This window comes from Ranitomeya imitator, chromosome 5 (assembly GCF_032444005.1).
Source record: "Ranitomeya imitator isolate aRanImi1 chromosome 5, aRanImi1.pri, whole genome shotgun sequence".
In the NCBI taxonomy this organism is placed as follows: domain Eukaryota; kingdom Metazoa; phylum Chordata; class Amphibia; order Anura; family Dendrobatidae; genus Ranitomeya; species Ranitomeya imitator.
The window spans coordinates 531,583,324-531,605,197 of NC_091286.1; the positions used below are offsets into that span (position 1 = coordinate 531,583,324).

Genomic DNA, 21,874 nt, shown 5'->3' on the forward strand with positions numbered 1-21,874 from the left:
GTGCAGTGTTGAGTTCCACCTTGTTGCAACGTCTATGATTAGGCGATGCTGGGGAAGGTTCAAAGAACGCTGATAGGTCTGCATACGGCTGGAGTGTACAGGCGAACGGCGGATATGTGCGCAAAGTCCACGCACTTTGAGGAGCAGGTCGGATAACCCCGGATAACTTTTCAGGAAGCACTGCACCACCAGGTTTAAGGTGTGAGCCAGGCAAGGAATGTGTTTCAGTTGGGAAAGGGAGATGGCAGCCATGAAATTCCTTCCGTTATCACTCACTACCTTGCCTGCCTCAAGATCTACAGTGCCCAGCCACGACTGCGTTTCTTGCTGCAAGAACTCGGACAGAACTTCCGCAGTGTGTCTATTGTCGCCCAAACACTTCATAGCCAATACAGCCTGCTGACGTATGCCAGTAGCTGCCCCATAATGGGAGACCTGGTGTGCAACAGTGGCAGGTGCGGATGGAGTGTTTGTGCGACTGCGGTCTGTGGACGAGCTCTTGCTTCTGCAGGAGGACGAGGAGGAGGAGGAGGAGGAGGGGGTGCGAACGGCTACAGACAACTGTTTACTAGACCGTGGGCTAGGCAGAACTGTCCCAAACTTGCTGTCCCCTGTGGACCCTGAATCCACCACATTTACCCAGTGTGCCGTGATGGACACGTAACGTCCCTGGCCATGCCTACTGGTCCATGCATCTGTTGTCAGGTGCACCTTTGTGCTCACAGATTGCCTGAGTGCATGGACGACGCGCTCTTTAACATGCTGGTGGAGGGCTGGGATGGCTTTTCTGGAAAAAAAGTGTCGACTGGGTAGCTCGTAGCGTGGTACAGCGTAGTCCATCAGGTCTTTGAAAGCTTCGCTTTCAACTAACCGGTAGGGCATCATCTCTAACGAGATTAGTCTAGCTATGTGGGCGTTCAAACCCTGTGTACGCGGATGCGAGGCTAAGTATTTCCTTTTTCTAACCATAGTCTCATGTAGGGTGAGCTGGACTGGAGAGCTGGAGATCGTGGAACTAGCAGGGGGTGCCGGTGGACATGGCAGACTGAGAGACGGTGGGAGATGGTATTGTTGCCGCCGGTGCCCTAGATGCAGTGTTTCCTACTACGAAACTGGTGATTCCCTGACCCTGACTGCTTTGGCCTGGCAAAGATACCTGCACAGATACAGCAGGTGGTGCGCTAAATGGTGGTCCTACACTGCCGGAAGGGATGTTGCGTTGATGACTAGCTTCATTGGCCGAGGGTGCAACAACCTTAAGGGACGTTTGGTAGTTAGTCCAAGCTTTCAAATGCATGGTGGTCAAATGTCTATGCATGCAACTAGTATTGAGACTTTTCAGATTCTGACCTCTGCTTAAGGAAGTAGAACATTTTTGACAGATGACTTTGCGCTGATCAATTGGATGTTGTTTAAAAAAATGCCAGACTGCACTCTTTCTAGCATCGGATACCTTTTCAGGCATTGCAGACTGAGCTTTAACCGGATGGCCACGCTGTCCTCCACCAGGTTTTGGCTTTGCCACGCGTTTTGGGCAAGATACGGGCCCGGCAGATGGAACCTGTGGCGATGTTGATGCCTGCTGCGGCCCCTCCTCCTCCTCTGCTTCAGAACTGCTGCCGCCTGCACCCTGTTCCCCCAATGGCTGCCAATCGGGGTCAAGAACTGGGTCATCTAATAACTCTTCTTGTACCTCCTGCGCAACTTCGTCTGTGTCACCGTGTCGTTCGGTGGTATAGCGTTCGTGATGGGGCAACATAGTCTCATCAGGGTCTGATTCTTGATCAGCACCCTGCGAGGGCAATGTTGTGGTCTGAGTCAAAGGACCAGCATAGTAGTCTGGCTGTGGCTGTGCGTCAGTGCACTCCATGTCAGATTCAATTTGTAATGGGCATGGACTGTTAACTGCTTCACTTTCTAAGCCAGGGACGGTATGTGTAAAGAGCTCCATGGAGTAACCCGTTGTGTCGCCTGCTGCATTCTTCTCTGTTGTTGTTTTTGCTGAAGAGGACAAGGAAGTGACTTGTCCCTGACCGTGAACATCCACTAACGACGCGCTGCTTTTACTTTTACCAGTTTCACGAGAGGAGGCAAAAGAGCTAGAGGCTGAGTCAGCAAGATAAGCCAAAACTTGCTCTTGCTGCTCCGGCTTTAAAAGCGGTTTTCCTAATCCCAGAAAAGGGAGCGTTCGAGGCCTTGTGTAGCCGGACGACGAACCTGGCTCCACAGCTCCAGACTTAGGTGCAATATTTTTTTCCCCACGACCACCTGATGCTCCACCACTACCACTACCCTCATTACCAGCTGACAATGAACGCCCCCGGCCACGACCTCTTCCACTAGACTTCCTCATTGTTTTAAAAACGTAACCAAACTAACGTTATTTGTTGCAGTCACACAACTTACACGGTGAGCTATAACTTCAGTATGATTTAGCTACCCCTTTACAGGTTGGTGAGACCACAGCGAAAATCAGGCCCAATGTTACACACTCTTTTTTTGGTGGCTGCAAATTAGAGAGATGCCCCACACGCAGGACTGTCACTGAAGCACAAATGTTAATATTAATGTCACACTATTATTTTTTTTTTATTTTTATTTTTTTCAGGAACACTTTAGAAACCCCCCAAAAAAAAAAAAATAGATTTTTGCAGGGAGAATTTAGAAAACAAATGTAACAAACTATATGCTTTCTATGGGCCACTGAGTGAGATGACGCACACAGGAATCAGGAGTGGCACACAAGCCCAGAGGCCAATATTTTTCTACCAATGATTGATGGAGTTATTTTCTCTGGTAGATTTTGGAACCCAAATCAAGGAAAAAAAATATAGGCTTTCTATGGACCACAATTGGAGAGAGAGAGAGAGAGAGAGAGAGAGAGAGAGATGGCACACCCAGGAGTCAAGACTGGCACACAAGCAGAAAGGCCAATATTAATCTCCCATTTTTTTGGGGGGTTTGTTTTTTTTTTTTTTTTTTCAGGGAGACTTTAGAAAAAAAAATAATAAAAAAAATATGATTTTATCAGGAAGAATTTAGAAACCAAATAAAATAAAATTATTTTTTCAGGGAGAATTTATAAAACAAATAAAAACAAAAATAGGCGTTCTATGGCCCACTGACTGAGAGATGACGCACACAGGAGTCAGGAGTGGCACACAAGCCCAGAGGCCAATATTTTTCTACCAATGATTGATGTAGTTATTTTCTCTGGTAGATTTTGGAACCCAAATCAAGGAAAAAAAATATAGGCTTTCTATGGACCACAATTGGAGAGAGAGAGAGAGAGAGAGAGAGAGATGGCACACCCAGGAGTCAAGACTGGCACACAAGCAGAAAGGCCAATATTAATCTCCCACTGTTTTTTTTGTTTGTTTTTTTTTTTTTTTTCAGGGAGACTTTAGAAAAAAAAATAATAAAAAAAATATGATTTTATCAGGAAGAATTTAGAAACCAAATAAAATAAAATGATTTTTTCAGGGAGAATTTATAAAACAAATAAAAACAAAAATAGGCGTTCTATGGCCCACTGACTGAGAGATGACGCACACAGGAGTCAGGAGTGGCACACAAACCCAGAGGCAAATATTTTTCTACCAATGATTGATGTAGTTATTTTCTCTGGTAGATTTTAGAACCCAAATCAAGGAAAAAAAATATAGGCTTTCTATGGACCACAATTGGAGAGAGAGAGAGAGAGAGAGAGAGAGAGAGAGAGATGGCACACCCAGGAGTCAAGACTGGCACACAAGCAGAAAGGCCAATATTAATCTCCCACTGTTTTTTTTGGTTGTTTTTTTTTTTTTTTTTTTTTCAGGGAGACTTTAGAAAAAAAAAATAATAAAAAAAATATGATTTTATCAGGAAGAATTTAGAAACCAAATAAAATAAAATGATTTTTTCAGGGAGAATTTATAAAACAAATAAAACCAAAAATAGGCGTTCTATGGCCCACTGACTGAGAGATGACGCACCCAGGAGTCAAGACTGGCACACAAGCAGAAAGGCCAATATTAATCTCCCACTGTTTTTTTTTTTTTTTTTTCAGGGAGACTTTAGAAAAAAAAATAATAAAAAAAATATGATTTTATCAGGAAGAATTTAGAAACCAAATAAAATAAAATGATTTTTTCAGGGAGAATTTAGAAAACAAATAAAACCAAAAATAGGCGTTCTATGGCCCACTGACTGAGAGAGAGAGAGAGATGGAACGCTTAGTACTGGCACACAAGCCCAAAGGGCAATATTAATCTCCCTTTTTTTTTCCAGGGAGAATTTCTAAAACCCAAAAAAAAAAAAAAATAGGCTTTCTATGGCCCACTATTTGTGAGAGAGATGGGACGCTCAGGACTGGCACAGATGGCACGCTCAGGACTGGCACAGAAGCCCAGAGGCCAATATTAATCTCCCATTTTTTCTGGGAGAATTTATAAAACCAAAAAAAATATTTAAATAGGCTTTCTATGGCCCACTATTTGTGAGAGAGATGGCACGCTCAGGACTGGCACAGATGGCACGCTCACAACTGGCACACAAGCCCAGAGGCCAATATTAATCTCCCTTTTTTCAGGGAAAATTTATAAAACCAAAAAAAAAATTAAATAGGCTTTCTATGGCCCACTATTTGTGAGAGAGATGGCACGCTCAGGACTGGCACAGATGGCACGCTCACAACTGGCACACAAGCCCAGAGGCCAATATTAATCTCCCTTTTTTCAGGGAAAATTTATAAAACAAAAAAAAAAAATTAAATAGGCTTTCTATGGCCCACTATTTGTGAGAGAGATGGCACGCTCAGGGCTGGCACAGATGGCACGCTCAGGACTGGCACACAAGCCCAGAGGCCAATATTAATCTCCCTTTTTTTCAGGGAGAATTTATAAAACCCAAAAAAAAATAAAATAGGCTTTCTATGGCCCACTATTTGTGAGAGAGATGGCACACTCAGGACTGGCACACAAGCCCAAAGGCCAATATTAATCTCCCACTGTATTTTTATCAGGGAGAATTTATACACCCCACAAAAAAAAATACAGAAAAATGAAAAGGCTTTCTATGGCCCACTATGTGAGAGAGATGGCACACACAGGGATGGCACTCTAGCAGAAATGCCAAATTGCCAATCTTAATCTCCCACCAAAAAAAAAAAAAAAAAAAAAAACAGGGAATGTCCTACAATTACTATCTCCCTGCCTGCAGTAATCTCAGCCAGGTATGGCAGGCAGCTACTATCTCCCTGCCTGCAGTAATCTCAGCCAGGTATGGCAGGCAGCAATAAGGAGTGGACTGATGCACAAATGAAATAAAAAGTGTGGACAAACAAAAAAGATAGCTGTGCAGAAAGGAAGGAACAAGAGGATTTGTGCTTTGAAAAAAGCAGTTGGTTTGCACAGCGGCGTACACACAGCAATGCAGCTATCAGGGAGCCTTCTAGGGCAGCCCAATGAGCTACAGCGCTGAGGGGAAAAAAAAAAAAAAAAAAAAAAACTTCCACTGTCCCTGCACACCGAGGGTGGTGTTGGACAGTGCAAATCGCTGCAGCCCAAGCGGTTTTGTGGTTAATGGACCCTGCCTAACGCTATCCCTGCTTCTGACAAAGCGGCAGCAACCTCTCCCTAAGCTCAGATCAGCAGCAGTAAGATGGCGGTCGGCGGGAACGCCTCTTTATAGCCCCTGTGACGTCGCAGACAGCAAGCCAATCACTGCAATGCCCTTCTCTAAGATGGTGGGGACCAGGACCTATGTCATCACGCTGCCCACACTCTGCGTTTACCTTCATTGGCTGAGAAATGGCGCTTTTCGCGTCATTGAAACGCGACTTTGGCGCGAAAGTCGCGTACCGCATGGCCGACCCCGCACAGGGGTCGGATCGGGTTTCATGAAACCCCGACTTAGCCAAAAGTCGGCGACTTTTGAAAATGTTCGACCCGTTTCGCTCAACCCTAATCCCTAGGGTTAGGGTTTGTGTTAGGTACCGTCACACAGTGCAATTTAGATCGCTACGACGGCACGATTTGTGACGTTGCATCGTCGCTTAATTATCGTTTCAAACATCGTAGACTGCGGTCACACTACACGATGCACGACGCTGAAGCGATAAATTCATGACGTATTTGCGATGTAGAAGTCGTATGGGACAGTCGTACGGTCGTGTCACACACGACGATTCAGAGCAAATTTTGCATAATCTGTGCGTGACGTTGTTCACAAGGGGCGTGTTGTGCCACTAGTTAGTGTGGTGATAGGCCAAAGGTTCTGTGCACACAATTGGTTGGAAAATTTGTCACCTGAGCGCTATTGTTCCCAATGCCACTTCACTGCTTTCAAAATTTCCTTTCTTCACTTCGTACTTGGACACTTGGTGGACCTGGACATCGGAATTTTGTACCTCGCTGAATATACCACGCTTTGCACCGCTGCTTCGAGGTATGTAAACCGCTTGGGCGTGGTGGATGGAACGCTGTATGGACGGCATGAGTGCTTCGTTCCACCGCTGAAGCGAAGTGGATGGTACACTGTTGTGACTGGAGGGCTACAATGTGGCAGATGGTACGCTGTTGTGCTTTGTTGTGACTGGTGGGCTACAGCGTGGTAGATGGAACTCAGTTTGTTCGGCATGACCGCTTCGTTCCACCGCTGAAGCGATGCGGATGGTACGCTGTTGTGACTGCTTATGACCGGTTGTGTCTGTTGCGCTACAGCGTGGCAGATGGTACAATGTATGGTCACCATGAGCGCTTTGTGTGGCTGCTGTAGGGAAGCGGGCGGTACACTGTTTTGGGTTATGGTGGCCTATGGCGCGGCAGATGGAAGAAGCGATGCGGATGGTATGCTGTTGTGACTGGTCGTGACTGGTCGTGACTGGTGGGCTACAGCGTGGTAGATGGAACTCAGTTTGTTCGGCATGACCGCTTCGTTCCGCCGCTGAAACGATGCGGATGGTACGCTGTTGTGACTGCTTATGACCGGTTGTGTCTGTTGCGCTACAGCGTGGCAGATGGTACAATGTATGGTCACCATGAGCGCTTTGTGTGGCTGCTGTAGGGAAGCGGGCGGTACACTGTTTTGGGTTATGGTGGCCTATGGCGCGGCAGATGGAAGAAGCGATGCGGATGGTACGCTGTTGTGACTGGTCGTGACTGGTCGTGACTGGTGGGCTACAGCGTGGTAGATGGAACTCAGTTTGTTCGGCATGACCGCTTCGTTCCACCGCTGAAGCGATGCGGATGGTACGCTGTTGTGACTGCTTATGACCGGTTGTGTCTGTTGCGCTACAGCGTGGCAGATGGTACAATGTATGGTCACCATGAGCGCTTTGTGTGGCTGCTGTAGGGAAGCGGGCGGTACACTGTTTTGGGTTATGGTGGCCTATGGCGCGGCAGATGGAAGAAGCGATGCGGATGGTACGCTGTTGTGACTGGTCGTGACTGGTCGTGACTGGTGGGCTACAGCGTGGTAGATGGAACTCAGTTTGTTCGGCATGACCGCTTCGTTCCACCGCTGAAGCGATGCGGATGGTACGCTGTTGTGACTGCTTATGACCGGTTGTGTCTGTTGAGCTAGAGCGTGGCAGATGGTACAATGTATGGTCACCATGAGCGCTTTGTGTGGCTGCTGTAGGGAAGCGGGCGGTACACTGTTTTGGGTTATGGTGGCCTATGGCGTGGCAGATGGAAGAAGCGATGGTAGGCATGAGCGCTTTGTGTGGCTGCTGTTGTTAAGCGTTTGGCACACTGGCAAAAGTATTGTTAATAGGACTCTTTGTCAACCATGTAATTTTTTTTTATAATTACTTTTTAGATGTCAAATCGTGTGGAGTTCATCAGGGATTTCATCGAGATTTATCAGTCTTTTCCCTGCCTCTGGAAAATAAAATCTCCTGAGTATTGTAACAGGGAAAAGAGGAGGGAGGGTTACTTACAGCTCATTGAGCTTTACAATCGTCAGGCACCAGATGAGGCAGCTAACGAAGCAGTTATTAAAAAGAAAATCCAGGCGCTCCGCACGGTCTGGAGGAAGGAGCTGAACAAGGTTCTTCAGACTACAAGGTCCGGAGCTTCCACTGAAGAAGTTTATGTGCCAAAACTGTGGTATTTTGAGCATCTTAATTTTCTGAGGGACCAAGAGGTGCCACGGACTTCAACGTGTCTTCGATTGTTGGCACCTGTGGAACCAATAGTTTCGGAGAACCACGCCGAGCAGGAGTCACAAGGGCAACAAGTAAGTAGCTCTTTGGACGAAAGTTCACCAATGTGTCCTATAATTACATAATTTTTCTCTGCATTTTAGGTTTTATACTTCTGATTATCACATCAGTTTAAAGTTGTTACAAAAACATGTACACATAAGTAACCCTGTTGCAGTCAAGTATTATAAGGGGAACTTAATATGTATGAAATGGAGATATATGTAAACCATACCATCTAAGCAATATAGAAAATAGTATCGCTTCAAGCTGCCGATGTACTCTTGTTGAGACTATTTAGACTATAAAATATTGGTCAGGTTCCCATAGCAGTCAGAACAGTGTAGTTCAAAGTATTCAATAAAAGGGAGGGTTAAAGAATATTACTAAGCATCAAATATATTATAATCTTTTTGTTACCTACTACGAATATATAGTTTGGATGCGGTTATGGTGGTACTACTTTTTGTTGCCGGGTTCATAACTTTTTTTTTTTCCCCCCCCCCCAGGATGACAGTGCGCAGGAGAGTACACTTGACTGTTCACAGGACTGCACAACAACAGATTTAGTGGAGGCTGCACCTGCCAGGAGTCAATCGAGGCAAGGTCCAAGAAAACGGAAAGCCACCTCAGACGCCTCAAATGAACTATTGAGCCTGGCAAAGAAGGTGTTGACAAGAAATGTTAGCCCTGCGTTAGAGGGGTTTGGACACTATGTGGTTGACAAACTGGCAAAAATGGACGACAACCAAAGAATACTAGCAGAGCGTCTGATTCTGGAAGCAGTAAACAAGGGTACTGATGGCGATTTGGACAAGAACACTTGTTTGGTCTCTTCCCGGCCAATACAGCGGACAGAGCCATCAAATTACAATGGTTGGTCACAGGGTCAGACATCGATGCGACACAATCCTCACGTTTCCCACTTCGGCCAGCCACCCCCTAATAACTCCTACACACCAATACCTTTACATATGGCTTCGCCCATCAGGCACCAAAATTTTCAGCCGGAACAATCGTCGTATCATAATTTGTGATTTCCTAACTACTTTTACATTCCTTTTTTTTTATTGTCTTGTTAAAATAATGTTTTAAATAAAAGCTTTTATTATAAATTCTATCACTACTTTTTGATTGGTGTGTCTCAATCACAGCACTGTATGAGGGAACAAATTAACGTAACAAATTCATGTACAGTTAACTAAAAAAAAAAATCGAATGAAAGTTTAACAAAATCTTTTAATTGGAACAACAAAAAATGGATTATTGGCCCGCCTACAACTGCTGGCACATGTCCCGCAGCTTCTGCAGCTCCTCCATTGCCACATTGTGCTGCTCCTGAATATGTGCCATAGTGTGGAGTAACTTGTCTATGCCGGCTTCAATATCCTCCTTGTTGACAGTGACGAGAGCTGTGGGTCAAAAAACATAACATTAATAACACAGTAGTCTCCCGATGTGTCTTTGCTTCTGTGAATGAAAAAAAATAAAAAAAATAAGCAAAACTGACTTGGGGGGGAAGGGGGGGAGGGTGGGGGTTTGGGTTGGGGGTGAAAGAGTGGGCCTGCAACAAAATCCAAATAACTTAATTGTGGGAACCTACTAGGATGTTGAGGCACGGAGGGCACTTCTGGATCTGAGTCGCTGTTGAATGCCTCGTGCTGTCGGCGGCGGCGCTGTCTCTTTGCCTCTGTGAAGGAAAAAAAAAAAACAAGGTCTGTCAGCATATATGGCAACAGTGGCTGCCGGGGGAGGGGGGGGGTGTTAAGAGGGGACCTGCAACTTAATCCAAATCACATAATTGTGGGAACCTACTGGGATCTGGAGGAGTTGACCCGGAGGGCACAGATCCAGGAGAGGCTGGGCGGGATGCCTCGTGGCGGCGGTGGTGCTGTGTCTTTGACTCTGTGAAGAAAAAAAAAAAAAAAATTTTTTTTAAAAAGTTCTGTTAGCATATATGGCAACACTGGCTGCCGGGGGGGGGGAAGGGGACCAGAAACAAAATCCAAATCACATTATTGTGGGAACCTACTAGGATCTGGAGGAGTTGACCCGGAGGGCTCCGGGACATTGGACCCTGAGGGCACAGAGCCAGAAGAGGCTGGGCGGGATGCCTCGTGGCGGCGGTGGTGCTGTGTCTTTGACTCTGTGAAGAAAAAAAAAAAAAATTTTTTTTAAAAAAGTTCTGTTAGCATATATGGCAACACTGGCTGCCGGGGGGGGAAGGGGACCTGAAACAAAATCCAAATCACATAATTGTGGGAACCTACTAGGATCTGGAGGAGTTGACCCGGAGGGCACAGAGCCAGAAGAGGCTGGGCGGGATGCCTCGTGGCGGCGGTGGTGCTGTGTCTTTGACTCTGTGAAGAAAAAAAAAAAAAAATTTTTTTTAAAAAGTTCTGTTAGCATATATGGCAACACTGGCTGCCGGGGGGGGGAAGGGGACCAGAAACAAAATCAAAATCACATTATTGTGGGAACCTACTAGGATCTGGAGGAGTTGACCCGGAGGGCTCCGGGACATTGGACCCTGAGGGCACAGAGCCAGAAGAGGCTGGGCGGGATGCCTCGTGGCGGCGGTGGTGCTGTGTCTTTGACTCTGTGAAGGGAAAAAAAAAAAAAAAAGGTCTGTCAGCATATATGGCAACACTGGCTGCCGGGGGAGGGGGTGGGGGGGAAGAGGGGACCTGCAACTGAATCCAAATCACATAATTGTGGGAACCTACTAGGATCTGGAGGAGTAGACCCGGAGGGCACAGATGTAGAAGAGGCTGTGCGGGATGCCTCGTGGCGGCGGTGGTGCTGTGTCTTTGCCTCTGTGAAGGGAAAAAAAAAAAAAAAAGGTCTGTCAGCATATATGGCAACACTGGCTGCCGGGGGGGGGGGAGGAGGGGACCTGCAACCAAATCCAAATCACATTATTGTGGGAACCTACTAGGATCAGTTGTCTTTGACCCGGAGGGCTCTGGGACTTCAGAAGCGGTGTGTGATGCCTCGTGTCTACGGCGGCGCTGTCTCTTTGCCTCTGTGAAGGAAAAAAAAAGTTCGGTCAGCAGTTAGCTGTGCCACATAGTACTTTTCACCGTTCATACTGTCCCATAGCTGTGGCACATAGTGGCTCAGCAACGTTCAAACTGTCCCATAGCTGTGGCACATAGTGGCTCTGCAACGTTCAAACTGTCCCATAGCTGTGGCACATAGTGGCTCTGCAACGTTCAAACTGTCCCATAGCTGTGGCACATAGTGGCTCTGCAACATTCAAACTGTCCCATAGCAGTGGCACATAGTGGCTCTGCAACGTAGAAACTGTCCCATAGCTGTGGCACATAGTGGCTCTGCAACGTTCAAACTGTCCCATAGCTGTGGCACATAGTGGCTCTGCAACGTTCAAACTGTCCCATAGCAGTGGCACATAGTGGCTCTGCAACGTTCAAACTGTCCCATAGCAGTGGCACATAGTGGCTCTGCAACGTTCAAACTGTCCCATAGCTGTGGCACATAGTGGCTCTGCAACGTTCAAACTGTCCCATAGCTGTCCAACATACTTTTGGGTACCTGAGTACTAACCTCTGCTAATCTCCTGGCGAAGCTCCTGCAGGCGCTCTGGCCTTTTCGACTTGAGATCGCCCCATTTTTTAACAATCTGGGCCTTGGTCCGAGTTATCCCAAACCGCTTCCTGAGGCCCTCAGACACCACACGGACAACTTCCTCCTTGTGCTGGTTGCGGTGCAGCACCATCCCTGTGGTTTCATACTGCATCCTATCCATTGTTCCAATAAGGAACTTGAGCTCTGGGATGCCCATAGGTGGACCACGGCGACTGGCAGCCATTATCACGATGTCAGGGGACAAAAACAAGCTAGGGCAGGCACGCAGGAACGCTGTAACGTCATCACGCCGTCATAGACCACGAGCGTACTTAACGTGCCGCTCCGGCGTTATATAACGATACTTCGAACGGCATTTACTATGTGCGTTCCTTTCTTAACGCTCAGTCATCACAAATGTGACGCTGTTCATAAACGGCAACGCTATTGCGATGCCAATGGCGCGGCAGGACGGCGGAGCGCAGCTCCTCCTCTGGGCGTTGCTCTTCAGGGTCATTCCATCTAAAATGGCGGCGAGAATGCGTTCTGCTCCTCTGGGGCAGCCAGAACTCCTTTTTTTTATTTCCCAGATGGATGCCATGGATTACGAGGGTCTGGAGAGCCGCCCTGCCCACCCACACATCCACAAGCGAGAAGTGCTTGGACAAATAACAAGAATGATGGAGAGGAGGTTTGGTGTCTGCCGCAGTCAGCTTCAGCTGCGTAAAAAATGGGCTGACCTCCGCTATAAAACGCCACAAATGTTTGCGGAGTTGCGTGCGGAGGCAAGGCGAGGCAAGTACTAGTATGGGGGGATTGGGAGATGCATGCTGTCAGGAGGGGGGGGGGGTTTGGGAGGGAGTCTTGCGCTCATGGTCGCCAACGTGACCTCAAATGCATTAAAACACATGCCCCGTTTTTGTACAATTTAGTTATTCTCCAAGCAGAATATGCGTTGTCCGTGAGAAAACTTGTCGGGTTCCCTAATCTCAACCTCCATCTTGAAATTATTAAGATGTCCATAATTTTTACTTTCTCAATTTCCCATAAATATTAACGGAGGAGGTTGGCCTACAGATGAAATAATACGTTTTCCAAAGACAGGAAGACCATTGAACCCCAGAGCCCACAGACATGTCAGAGTATCGCACCCCTGTAAAGTGTGATCTCGATTTTATGTTTGAGTATATTGTAAGCTTTGCTCTGCAGCACTCAACATTTGTGTGTAAACATTGTGATTCTTTACTTTAGGTGTAGAGAGACAGCGGCGGCAAGTCAGACCCACCATTGCCACCAGTACCCCATCTTCAGGCACCAGTGGGAGCCCACAGTCCGGGACATCACGTAAGTTCACAATCATTTATTGCATTTTTTTTAACATCACACGGGACATAACAGGGTACCTGAAATATTTGAAGACATTACAGACGCAGTAATGACCCAGCGGCCTACCACACCTCCACCATCTGTTGCGACCATGCACCCTCGCACCCCTGTGAAGTGTGATATAAATTTTATGTTTCAGTATATTGTTAGCTTTGATCTGCAGCACTCTACATGTGTTTTTAAAGATTGCGTTTGTAAACTTTCTGTGTAGAGAGACAGCGGCGGCAACAGGTACCTGCCATTGCCAGCAGCACCACAGCATCACCACCAGCGGGAGCCCACAGTCCGTGACGTCACGTAAGTTAACAATCATAGATTACAGTTTTTCAACTGCATACGGGACATAAGAGGGTAGCGGAAATATTTGAATACATTACAGACGCAGTAATGACCCAGCGGCCTACCACGCCACCACCAGAGAGCAGACGGCCTCGCACCCCTACACCACCCTCAACACCTCCCTTTCGACACTCCTCTTCCTCCCCCGGGTCCGCGGCATTCTCCCCAGAAGCTAACATACGTAAGTGACCAAAACTGCGAGCGCTTCCCAACGGCGTGTTCCATAGTTAACCCGATCTGTTATTATTTGCTTTTAGGTGCTGCAGCAGTGGCCAGATCGCTGGGATGGGAGATTAGCAGCTCTGGTTCTGGCAATGAGGAACCGGCGTCCCTTCTCCGTAAGTATCAAGATAATGCGAGTGGTTTTCTGCTGGATGTCACCATAGACAACCAAAACTGTAAAATATATTAAAATTTACATCGCCCTGTGGTGCCAGACCAAATAGAAATTTACAACACAGAAAATTAGGTCCTGCCCCAGAGGTCGAGATGTATTTTCAGAGGAATCAACGTTGGTTCTCCAACCTCTTCTATCCACAGAAACGGCCACCGTAAGAGAGCTCCTGGCGAGACAATTGCGACTGGAGCGGACAGCAGCGCTCCTGCAGCAGACAGCAGCGCTCCTCCAGAGTCAAGTGGAGCAGCAGGGCGTGACGCTGCGACACCTCTTGGGCAGGAGATAATATTTTTTTTGGTGGGGGGGTTATGTTATATTTTGTTGTAAAATAATTTAAAACCAAGAAGTGTTACAAAAAAAACCAAAAATCTTCGCATTCTTTCTTTAATGTTTACCAAGCTATAAGGGTTAACAGCACCATTGTATAGGCATCACATTTAAAGTTATTTAGAGAGGTTTATATGACAGCAAAGCAAAAAAACAAATTTTTATGTTATACGGCGCGATCCTGCCACGGTACAGCTCCAGAACCATTAAAGTACTGACAGTATTTTTCGCGACAGTCCCTTGCATCGTCTGCCTGTCTGCCAGATCCAAGAGCTTGAAGAGCTGTAAAATTTTCAGGTTGTGTACGCCATTCCCCGGGCACAATATCTCCGGTTCGTGCGTCCACTGCATCAATAAACGAAGGAGGAGAATAGGAGTTCGTATCATGACGTCTCAGGAAATTATGGAGCACACAGCATGCCAAAACCACAATGTCTATAGACGGCAGCTTCAAGTTGATAGCTGTGTGGAACACTCTAAACCGATTTGCCATTATCCCAAAGGCATTTTCAACCACACGACGGGCCCTCGACAACCGGTAATTAAAGATTCTGCGCTCCGGTGTGAGTGTTCTCTGTGCAAATGGCTTCAGCAAATGTGGATGAAGAGGGAAGGCTTCATCAGCGATGAAGACAAAATTTAGGTTTGCTTTTGTGTCTTCATTTAGTGGCAACAGCAGTTCATTGTTCCTCAAGCTTTCCCCAAATGAAGTGTGTTCAAAAACACCACCGTCGGAGACTCGACCATTCATGCCAACATCCACATCGACAAACTCATAGTTTGCATTGACAAGGGCCATGAGGATCACACTGAAATATCCTTTGTAGTTGAAAAAAAATGATCCAGAGTTGGCTGGTTGCGTGATGCGCACATGCTTTCCATCTAATGCACCACCGCAGTTTGGAAACTGCCACAGCTCATCAAAATCGGAACCAATCCTCTTCCAGTCATCCGCCGTCTTGGGAAACTGCAAGATGAGAAGGAAACATGTACAAATTTGGTCAAATATATTATGCACATACACTCTCATGTGGACATCCTACAGCGATTGAGGCGCAGTATGGATTAGTATAACAAAGTCAACAACACAGAGTATGCAGGCAGCCATTTTTTTTACAGATGGCTTCGGTGACTCAGAGGGGGTGCTAAACAATATATCTAAATAATAGAATCAATAAAATTACGTTGGGAGCAGCAAATAAAAAAGGGTGGCGCAGGGTTGGAGCAGCACATATCAGAATGGAGCCGCAAAATGGTAGCAGCACATGTCAGAACGGAGGCGCAGGATCACAGCAGCACATGTCTGAATGGGGGCGCAGGATGGGAGCAGCACATGATAGGATGTAGAACATATACCTATAGAAATGCTCGCCATCAGGGCGTAGAACTGGTTCAATAGCTAGTATAATATATCGACATAACACAGCAGCCAAAAAAAAATAGTAGTACCTCCATATAATGCCTTAAGCTCTGCACAATGGCCTCGCATGTCTCCGGAATCACAACGCTCAGGAAAGGTCTGGAAACAGCTGCGGAAAACTGCAAATCCTGAAGAGACCTTCCTGTTGCCAGGAAGCGCAGTGTCACCGCCAACCTTTCCTCCACGGGCACGGCTGCACGCATCGGCGTATCACACCTTTGTATGAGTGGCGTAACAGCAGACAGTATTATTTTGAAGGATTCCTCGGACATCCGAAGGTAGTTTCGGAAATCTTGAGGGTTATTGTCACGTAACTCTCTTATGAGACCCATGTGTGACAATGTGGATCTTTTCTGCAGCCAGCTCCGGGTCCACATGCGACGTTTTCGTTTAGGACGTCTCTCCTCTTGGAGACGTGCTGCCTCAAACACCAGGGCAGCAGCAACAACAGAACTCTCATCGGAAGTGAGCATAGTTCCTAAAAAGAAAACAAACGTACAATAAATACACGTGCTTACAAAACAATGTTCTGACCATTGATCTAATAACTATATATGTTACTACTGGTATTAAATGGGGCAGTCAACCATCTCGATCTGTAAAAGGATTAATTAATTGGGCCATGCAACAGCTGTGTACCTGAGGTTCTCAGGCCTACTCAAAGGAACAATCAACCACACTCCAACGTTTATCCCCGTTGAAGCGCAACATATGCTACGCTGTAGCGTTATACATACCTTTTGCGGTAAAAGTCTAGTAGTTAAAAGTCCAGGGAATCCAGCGAATTTAGGAGTTCTGTTCACAGCACGTGCTACAGAGAGAAATGAATAGCGCGCTCGAGAGCTCCGGTTTTATCCGCTGGGAACAATAGTCCTTTGTCGAATGAGCGCACAGTATTGTACCGCCCAATCAGCACACGGGAGGTGGAGAATTCAGCGCTCCTACGTAGCCAGCTCCTCCGCCCTTTACATCGTATACAATATCGTGCACACCTTTGTCACACCATGCGATCATGCCGCCACAGCGGGACACTAGACGACGAAAGAAAGTTTCAAACGATCTGCTACGACGTACGATTCACAGCGGGGTCCCTGATCGCAGGAGCGTGTCACACGCTGCGATATCGTACCTATATCGCTCGAACGTCACAAATCGTGCCGTCGTAGCGATCAAAATTGCACTGTGTGACGGTACCATAAAGGTCTAAATGTCTGAAGATACCTAAAAATTGATTTTAATAATGAGAAAAATAGAGAACACTGAACAAGTCTTGGGGCAAAGTATAACAGCGTTAATGTGACCGTAAAGAAAGGAACTAGATGAGACAAGAGAAAATCAGTGACTGATGTTGCAGCTAAAGTTGAAAATATGCCATGAACAAAGACAAAGATAGATAATATCATCAAACAGAAAATGTGCTTTCTCTAGTGTACTGAAGAAGAAAGTGCTATATTAAATTGTAAATGTGATCGTTTAGACAGGTACAGAAAATATTAAGCTAAGAATAACGAACTCCTGCAAAATATGAACTAAAATGTAAACTAAAACAGTGCAGAATATATTAGAACTATGAATGAGCAAATGTGCTCAATGATACTCGGTTATCACTTGAATATCATGGTGCTCGGATGTGCTCATTACTCGATGCGTAATGGGCGGTGCTCGATGTAAAACTTGAAGCCCGGCATTCTTAGTGCATGTTACGAAGCCAATAAGAATGCAGGGATTACCTGTGAATCACTGCAATACTGTAGCTATCTTGGTTGTGGCATTACTGCGATTGGCTGGCCATCTGACATCAGTAGGTATTATAAAAGAACATGCGCAGTCCGGCTCGGCATACTGACGCCATTGCACAGCTCTGTGACATTTCATATTGGAGGAAGAGAGTGCTTGTCTAGGCCTGTGTGTGCACAGTATAAAGAAATCAGAGGCTGAAACTGAGGCATTATACTAACCACTTCTAAGCAATAATCGTTTGCAGCACATGCAATCTGCATTTAGCCTAAGGAGGGAGAGAGAGTCTCAGGAGCAGGAAGAGTGACAGAATCCAGTCGGTAGACAGAGATTAGGCATGTGCAGTCTGCTGGCAAATACAGTTCTATGAAAAAGTGTTTGCCCCTTCCTGATTTCCTATTATTTAGCATGTTTCTTACACTTGTTTCAAATCACCAAGCAAATTTAAATATTAGAGAAATATAACATAAGTAAACACAAAATGCAGTTTTTAAATGAAGGTCTTTATTATTAGGGGAAAAATAAATCCAAACCTACAGGGCCCTGTGTGAAAAACAAATTAACTGAAGTTTATCACATGTTTAGGAACCTGGATTAAAGTTCCTTAGCCACACCGAGGCCTGATTGCTGCCACATCTGTTCTCAATCAAGAAATCACTTAAATATGACCTGCCTGTCAAAGTGAAGTAGACCAATAGCTCCTCAAAATATAGACATCATGCTGCAGTCCAAAGAAATTCTGGAACAAATGAGAAACTATGTGTCACAACACCATTGTCGGCTGACCAGGGACCAGGGACTCCTTCTCTGTTCCTAATACTAGGGGATGCCCTAGCTTGCCTTGTTCCCTGGATTACTTTTGAATGTGAAGTTGCTGTGACCACATACCTTGCCCTATCTCCTGAACCCGCCCTCCATCTGTGCCCTTCCCCCACACAGGAAGAGGGGAGTAGTTATGCACCATAGTACACCAACCAGACGAACAAGGTACCATGAACAGAGGAAATGGAAAATTCCAAACATACAAAAATTCACTCACATATAACAGAAAAATGCACAGGGGAGTGGAGGATGGAGTAAAACCAAAGTAGGAGAAGGGAAGGGAATTTTTACACTTACTAAACCAAGCAACAGTCACAGATAAAACCATCAAATGCCTTCTCATACACCCATGCAGCAAAAGCTATCTCTGACAATGCGTCTCAGTCAGTACCCAGATTATATAGGCGATAGGAGTGGCTAACTGTGATCAGTTGAGAGCCCTAGCTCTCAGAGCTCCAAATATGGCTGATTAACCTCTGTACTGCCAAAAAAATGTACATCGTCTAAAAAGAAAGAAGGTGAAGTGCTTCTTTTCAGTGTAGGAGTAGGAGCAATCATATGTTGCGGTAATAAAGTATAAAGTACATGAGATCTCATATATAAAGTATATGAGATATATCAGTCTAGAAAAGGTTATAAAGCCATTTATCAAGTTTTGGTAATCCAGCGAACCACAATGAGAACCATTATCCACATATAGTGAAAATATGGAGCAGTGGTAAACCTTCCTAGGAGTGGCTGGCTGACCAAAATTACCACAAGAAAGCAGCAATGACACACCCAAGAGGTCAAAAAAGACCCCACAAAAACATCCAAAGAACTGCAGGCCTCACTTGCCTCAATAAAGGTCAGCATTCATGACTCCACCAAAAGAAAGAGACTGGGCAAAAATGGCTTGAATGGCAGAGTTCTAAGATGAAAACCACTGATGAGCAATAAGAACATAAAGGCTCATCTCAGATTTGCAGAAAACATCTTTATGATCCCCAAGACTTTTGAGAGCATACTCTATGGACTGACGAAACAAAAGTTTAACTTTTTCGAAGGTGTATGTTCCATTACATCTGGCATAGAGGTTACATAGCATTTCAGAAAAGAAACAGCATATCAACAGTAAAATATGATGGTGGTAGTGTGATGGTCTGGGGCTGTTTTGCCTCTTTGGGGCCAGGAAGACTTGCTGTGGTAAATAGAACCATGAATTCTGCTGTTTACCAAAAATTCCTGAAGGAGAAAGTCCGGCCATCAGTTCGTGACCTCACTCTGAAGCACCCTTGGGTTATGCAGCAGAGCAATGATCCAAAACACACCAGAAAGTACACCTCTGAATAACTTAAGAAAAATAATGTTTAGGCTTTGGAGAGAGGTAGTCAAGGTCCTGACCTTAAGCCAATTGATTTGCTGTGGCATTATCCTAAAAAGGCGGTTCATGCTCAGGAACCATTTAATGCAGCTGAATTACAACAATTCTGCAAAGATGAGTTTGCCAAAATTCCTTCAGTGCCGTGTAAAGACTTACTGCCAGTTATCATAAAGCCTTGATTTCAGTTGTTACTGCCAAGGTGGCCCAACCAGTTATTAGGTTTAGCTGGCAATCATTTTTTCACACAAGGTTCTGTAGATTTAAATTTTTTTTTCCCTTAACAGTAAGGACCTTCATTTAAAAACTGCATTTTGTGTTTATTTGTATTACCTTTGCCCGATATTTTAATTTGGTGATCTGAAACATTTAATTGTGACATACATGCAAAAAATAAGAAATAACACCACTTTATATAGCTGCAGTTTTTTTGTGGGGGCTTAAAGAATTAAATATATTTTGATCCATCAAGTATTACATGCTTAGAGTTCCTATTTTGTGTGACATGGCACACCCAAAATTAATTGAAACATTTTCTTGGGCTACATATCTCAGCCATATGCTCCTCCGCAGTGTGGAGTAAATTTCTGTGATCTTTAAAACTGCCAAAAAGCTTTTAAACATTTTGCAGGCTTGCAGTTCTCAGATATACAGTTTTATGTTTTCTGTAAACATTTCTGTTATCTGTAAAACTGCTAAAAAGCTTTTGAAAAATTTGTAAGCTTCTATTTCTCAGACATAGAATGTTATGTGGTCTGTGAACGATTTTGTGATCTGTAAAACTGCTAAAAAGCTTTTAAAATGCTATAGGCTTCCATTTCTCAGACATACAGTGTTACTTGGTCTGTGAATATTTCATTTAACTCTAAAAGTGAACAAAAGCTTTCATAAATTGTGTAGGCTTCCATTTCTCAGACATTCAGTTTTACATGTTCTGTGAACACTTGTTTGATTTGTAAAACTGCTAAAGAGCTTTTGAAAAATGTTTAGATTTCCATTTCCTAAACATACAGTGTTTTGTCAACTCTGAACATTTTTTTTTAATCTGTGTAACTGCTAAAAAGCTTTAAAGAGGTTTGTAGGCTTTCGACTTCTCAGACATACAGTGTTATTTGTTCTGTAAATATTTCTGTGATTAGAGAAGGGCAGACACCTGGAAGTTCAGGTGCCGTGGGTTTTAAAGTTAAATCAAAGTTAAAAAAAAGTTTGGGTTCGGGTACAAGAACAGTACCTGGACCAGAATTCGAAACTGGACCCCATGGGGGGCCCAAACATCCAGTGTTTGCAAATCTGTAATGTGCATGACAGCGTGGCAAGCACTGCTTCTGATCAGCAGTAAAATTAATACTGCAGGTCAGAGAGCCACGGTTCTCACGCTGTTAGATGTCAGCATGTGCCCGAAGCTTTGATTGGAAGTAAAAAGTTTACCTTCGTGGGCTCATTGGACAACTGCTCCCATCAGAATATGCCTGCCACTAATAACAGCGAGAACTAAAGTGACTGATGAGAGTATTCCTCAGCCGGCACTTGCGTTCTAATAAATAATACTAAAAACATGTAATGGGTTCCCCTGTATTTTTGATAATCAACCATGCAAAACTGACAGCTGTGGGCTGCAGCCCTCAGTTGTCAGCATTAGCAAGGTTGGTTATGAAGAATAGAGGGGTCCTCATGCTGTTTTTTAATTATGTAAATAAACAATTTAAAAAAACACGACGTGGGGTCCCCCATTTTTGACAACCAGCCTTGCTGAAGCAGACATCAGGGGGCTGGTATTCTTAGGCTGGTAAGGTACCGTGGATATTGGCACCCCCAGCCTTTAAAAAGCAGCCTGCATTCACCTAGGAGAGGTGCAGTATTTTTCAGACGCACCGGACCATAAGACGCACCCCATATTTTCAGAAGGAAAACAGGGGAAAACAATTAATGTGTCAAATGGGGGTCCATCTTACAGTCTGAATTCAGCTTAGCAGGGGGGATTTGAAGGGCTGGTAGAGTGTGGTCACAGGGGTTGTTCGGTGGTCACAGGCTGGTGCGGCAGGTGCGGTGGCCTCCCGGAAATCCCATCCCAGGCTGGTGTGGGTGGTGCTGCAGGTTTGGCAGGTGCAGCAGGTTTGGCAGATGCGGCAGTGGTGCTCTGTGGTTTGGGGGGATCTGCCAGCATTTTGTGAAAGCCCATCTATTGCTGCGATGCGGTGGCCTCCAGGAAAATGGCCACTGGGGTTGATGCATGCTCAGATTGAGATGTCAGCAATGAGATCTCAATCTGAGCATGTGCAGCCCCTAGCGGCCATTTTCCCAGAGACCTCC

General features: G+C 45.4%; 2 protein-coding genes and 1 long non-coding RNA gene across 3 annotated transcripts; 1 reads left to right on the plus strand and 2 right to left on the minus strand.

Annotated features, from left to right (window-relative positions):
- The first annotated feature begins 6,610 nt into the window (after positions 1 to 6,610).
- On the plus strand, positions 6,611 to 9,306 carry LOC138638356 (uncharacterized). Its single transcript, XM_069727588.1, has 2 exons — positions 6,611 to 8,223; positions 8,698 to 9,306. The coding sequence occupies exons 1-2, from the start codon at positions 7,804 to 7,806 to the stop codon at positions 9,223 to 9,225; spliced, it is 948 nt and encodes a 315-aa protein (XP_069583689.1). The 5' UTR covers positions 6,611 to 7,803; the 3' UTR covers positions 9,226 to 9,306.
- A 103-nt stretch (positions 9,307 to 9,409) lies between these two features.
- On the minus strand, positions 9,410 to 9,878 carry LOC138638357 (uncharacterized). The gene is made up of 2 exons (XR_011312489.1): positions 9,792 to 9,878; positions 9,410 to 9,600 (listed from the first exon to the last, which is right to left on the minus strand). It is a non-coding gene; the product is annotated as an uncharacterized lncRNA (long non-coding RNA).
- A 4,379-nt stretch (positions 9,879 to 14,257) lies between these two features.
- LOC138638358 (uncharacterized) lies at positions 14,258 to 15,781 on the minus strand. Its single transcript, XM_069727589.1, has 2 exons — positions 15,675 to 15,781; positions 14,258 to 15,192 (listed from the first exon to the last, which is right to left on the minus strand). The coding sequence occupies exons 1-2, from the start codon at positions 15,678 to 15,680 to the stop codon at positions 14,392 to 14,394; spliced, it is 807 nt and encodes a 268-aa protein (XP_069583690.1). The 5' UTR covers positions 15,681 to 15,781; the 3' UTR covers positions 14,258 to 14,391.
- Between the last annotated feature and the right edge of the window lie 6,093 nt (positions 15,782 to 21,874).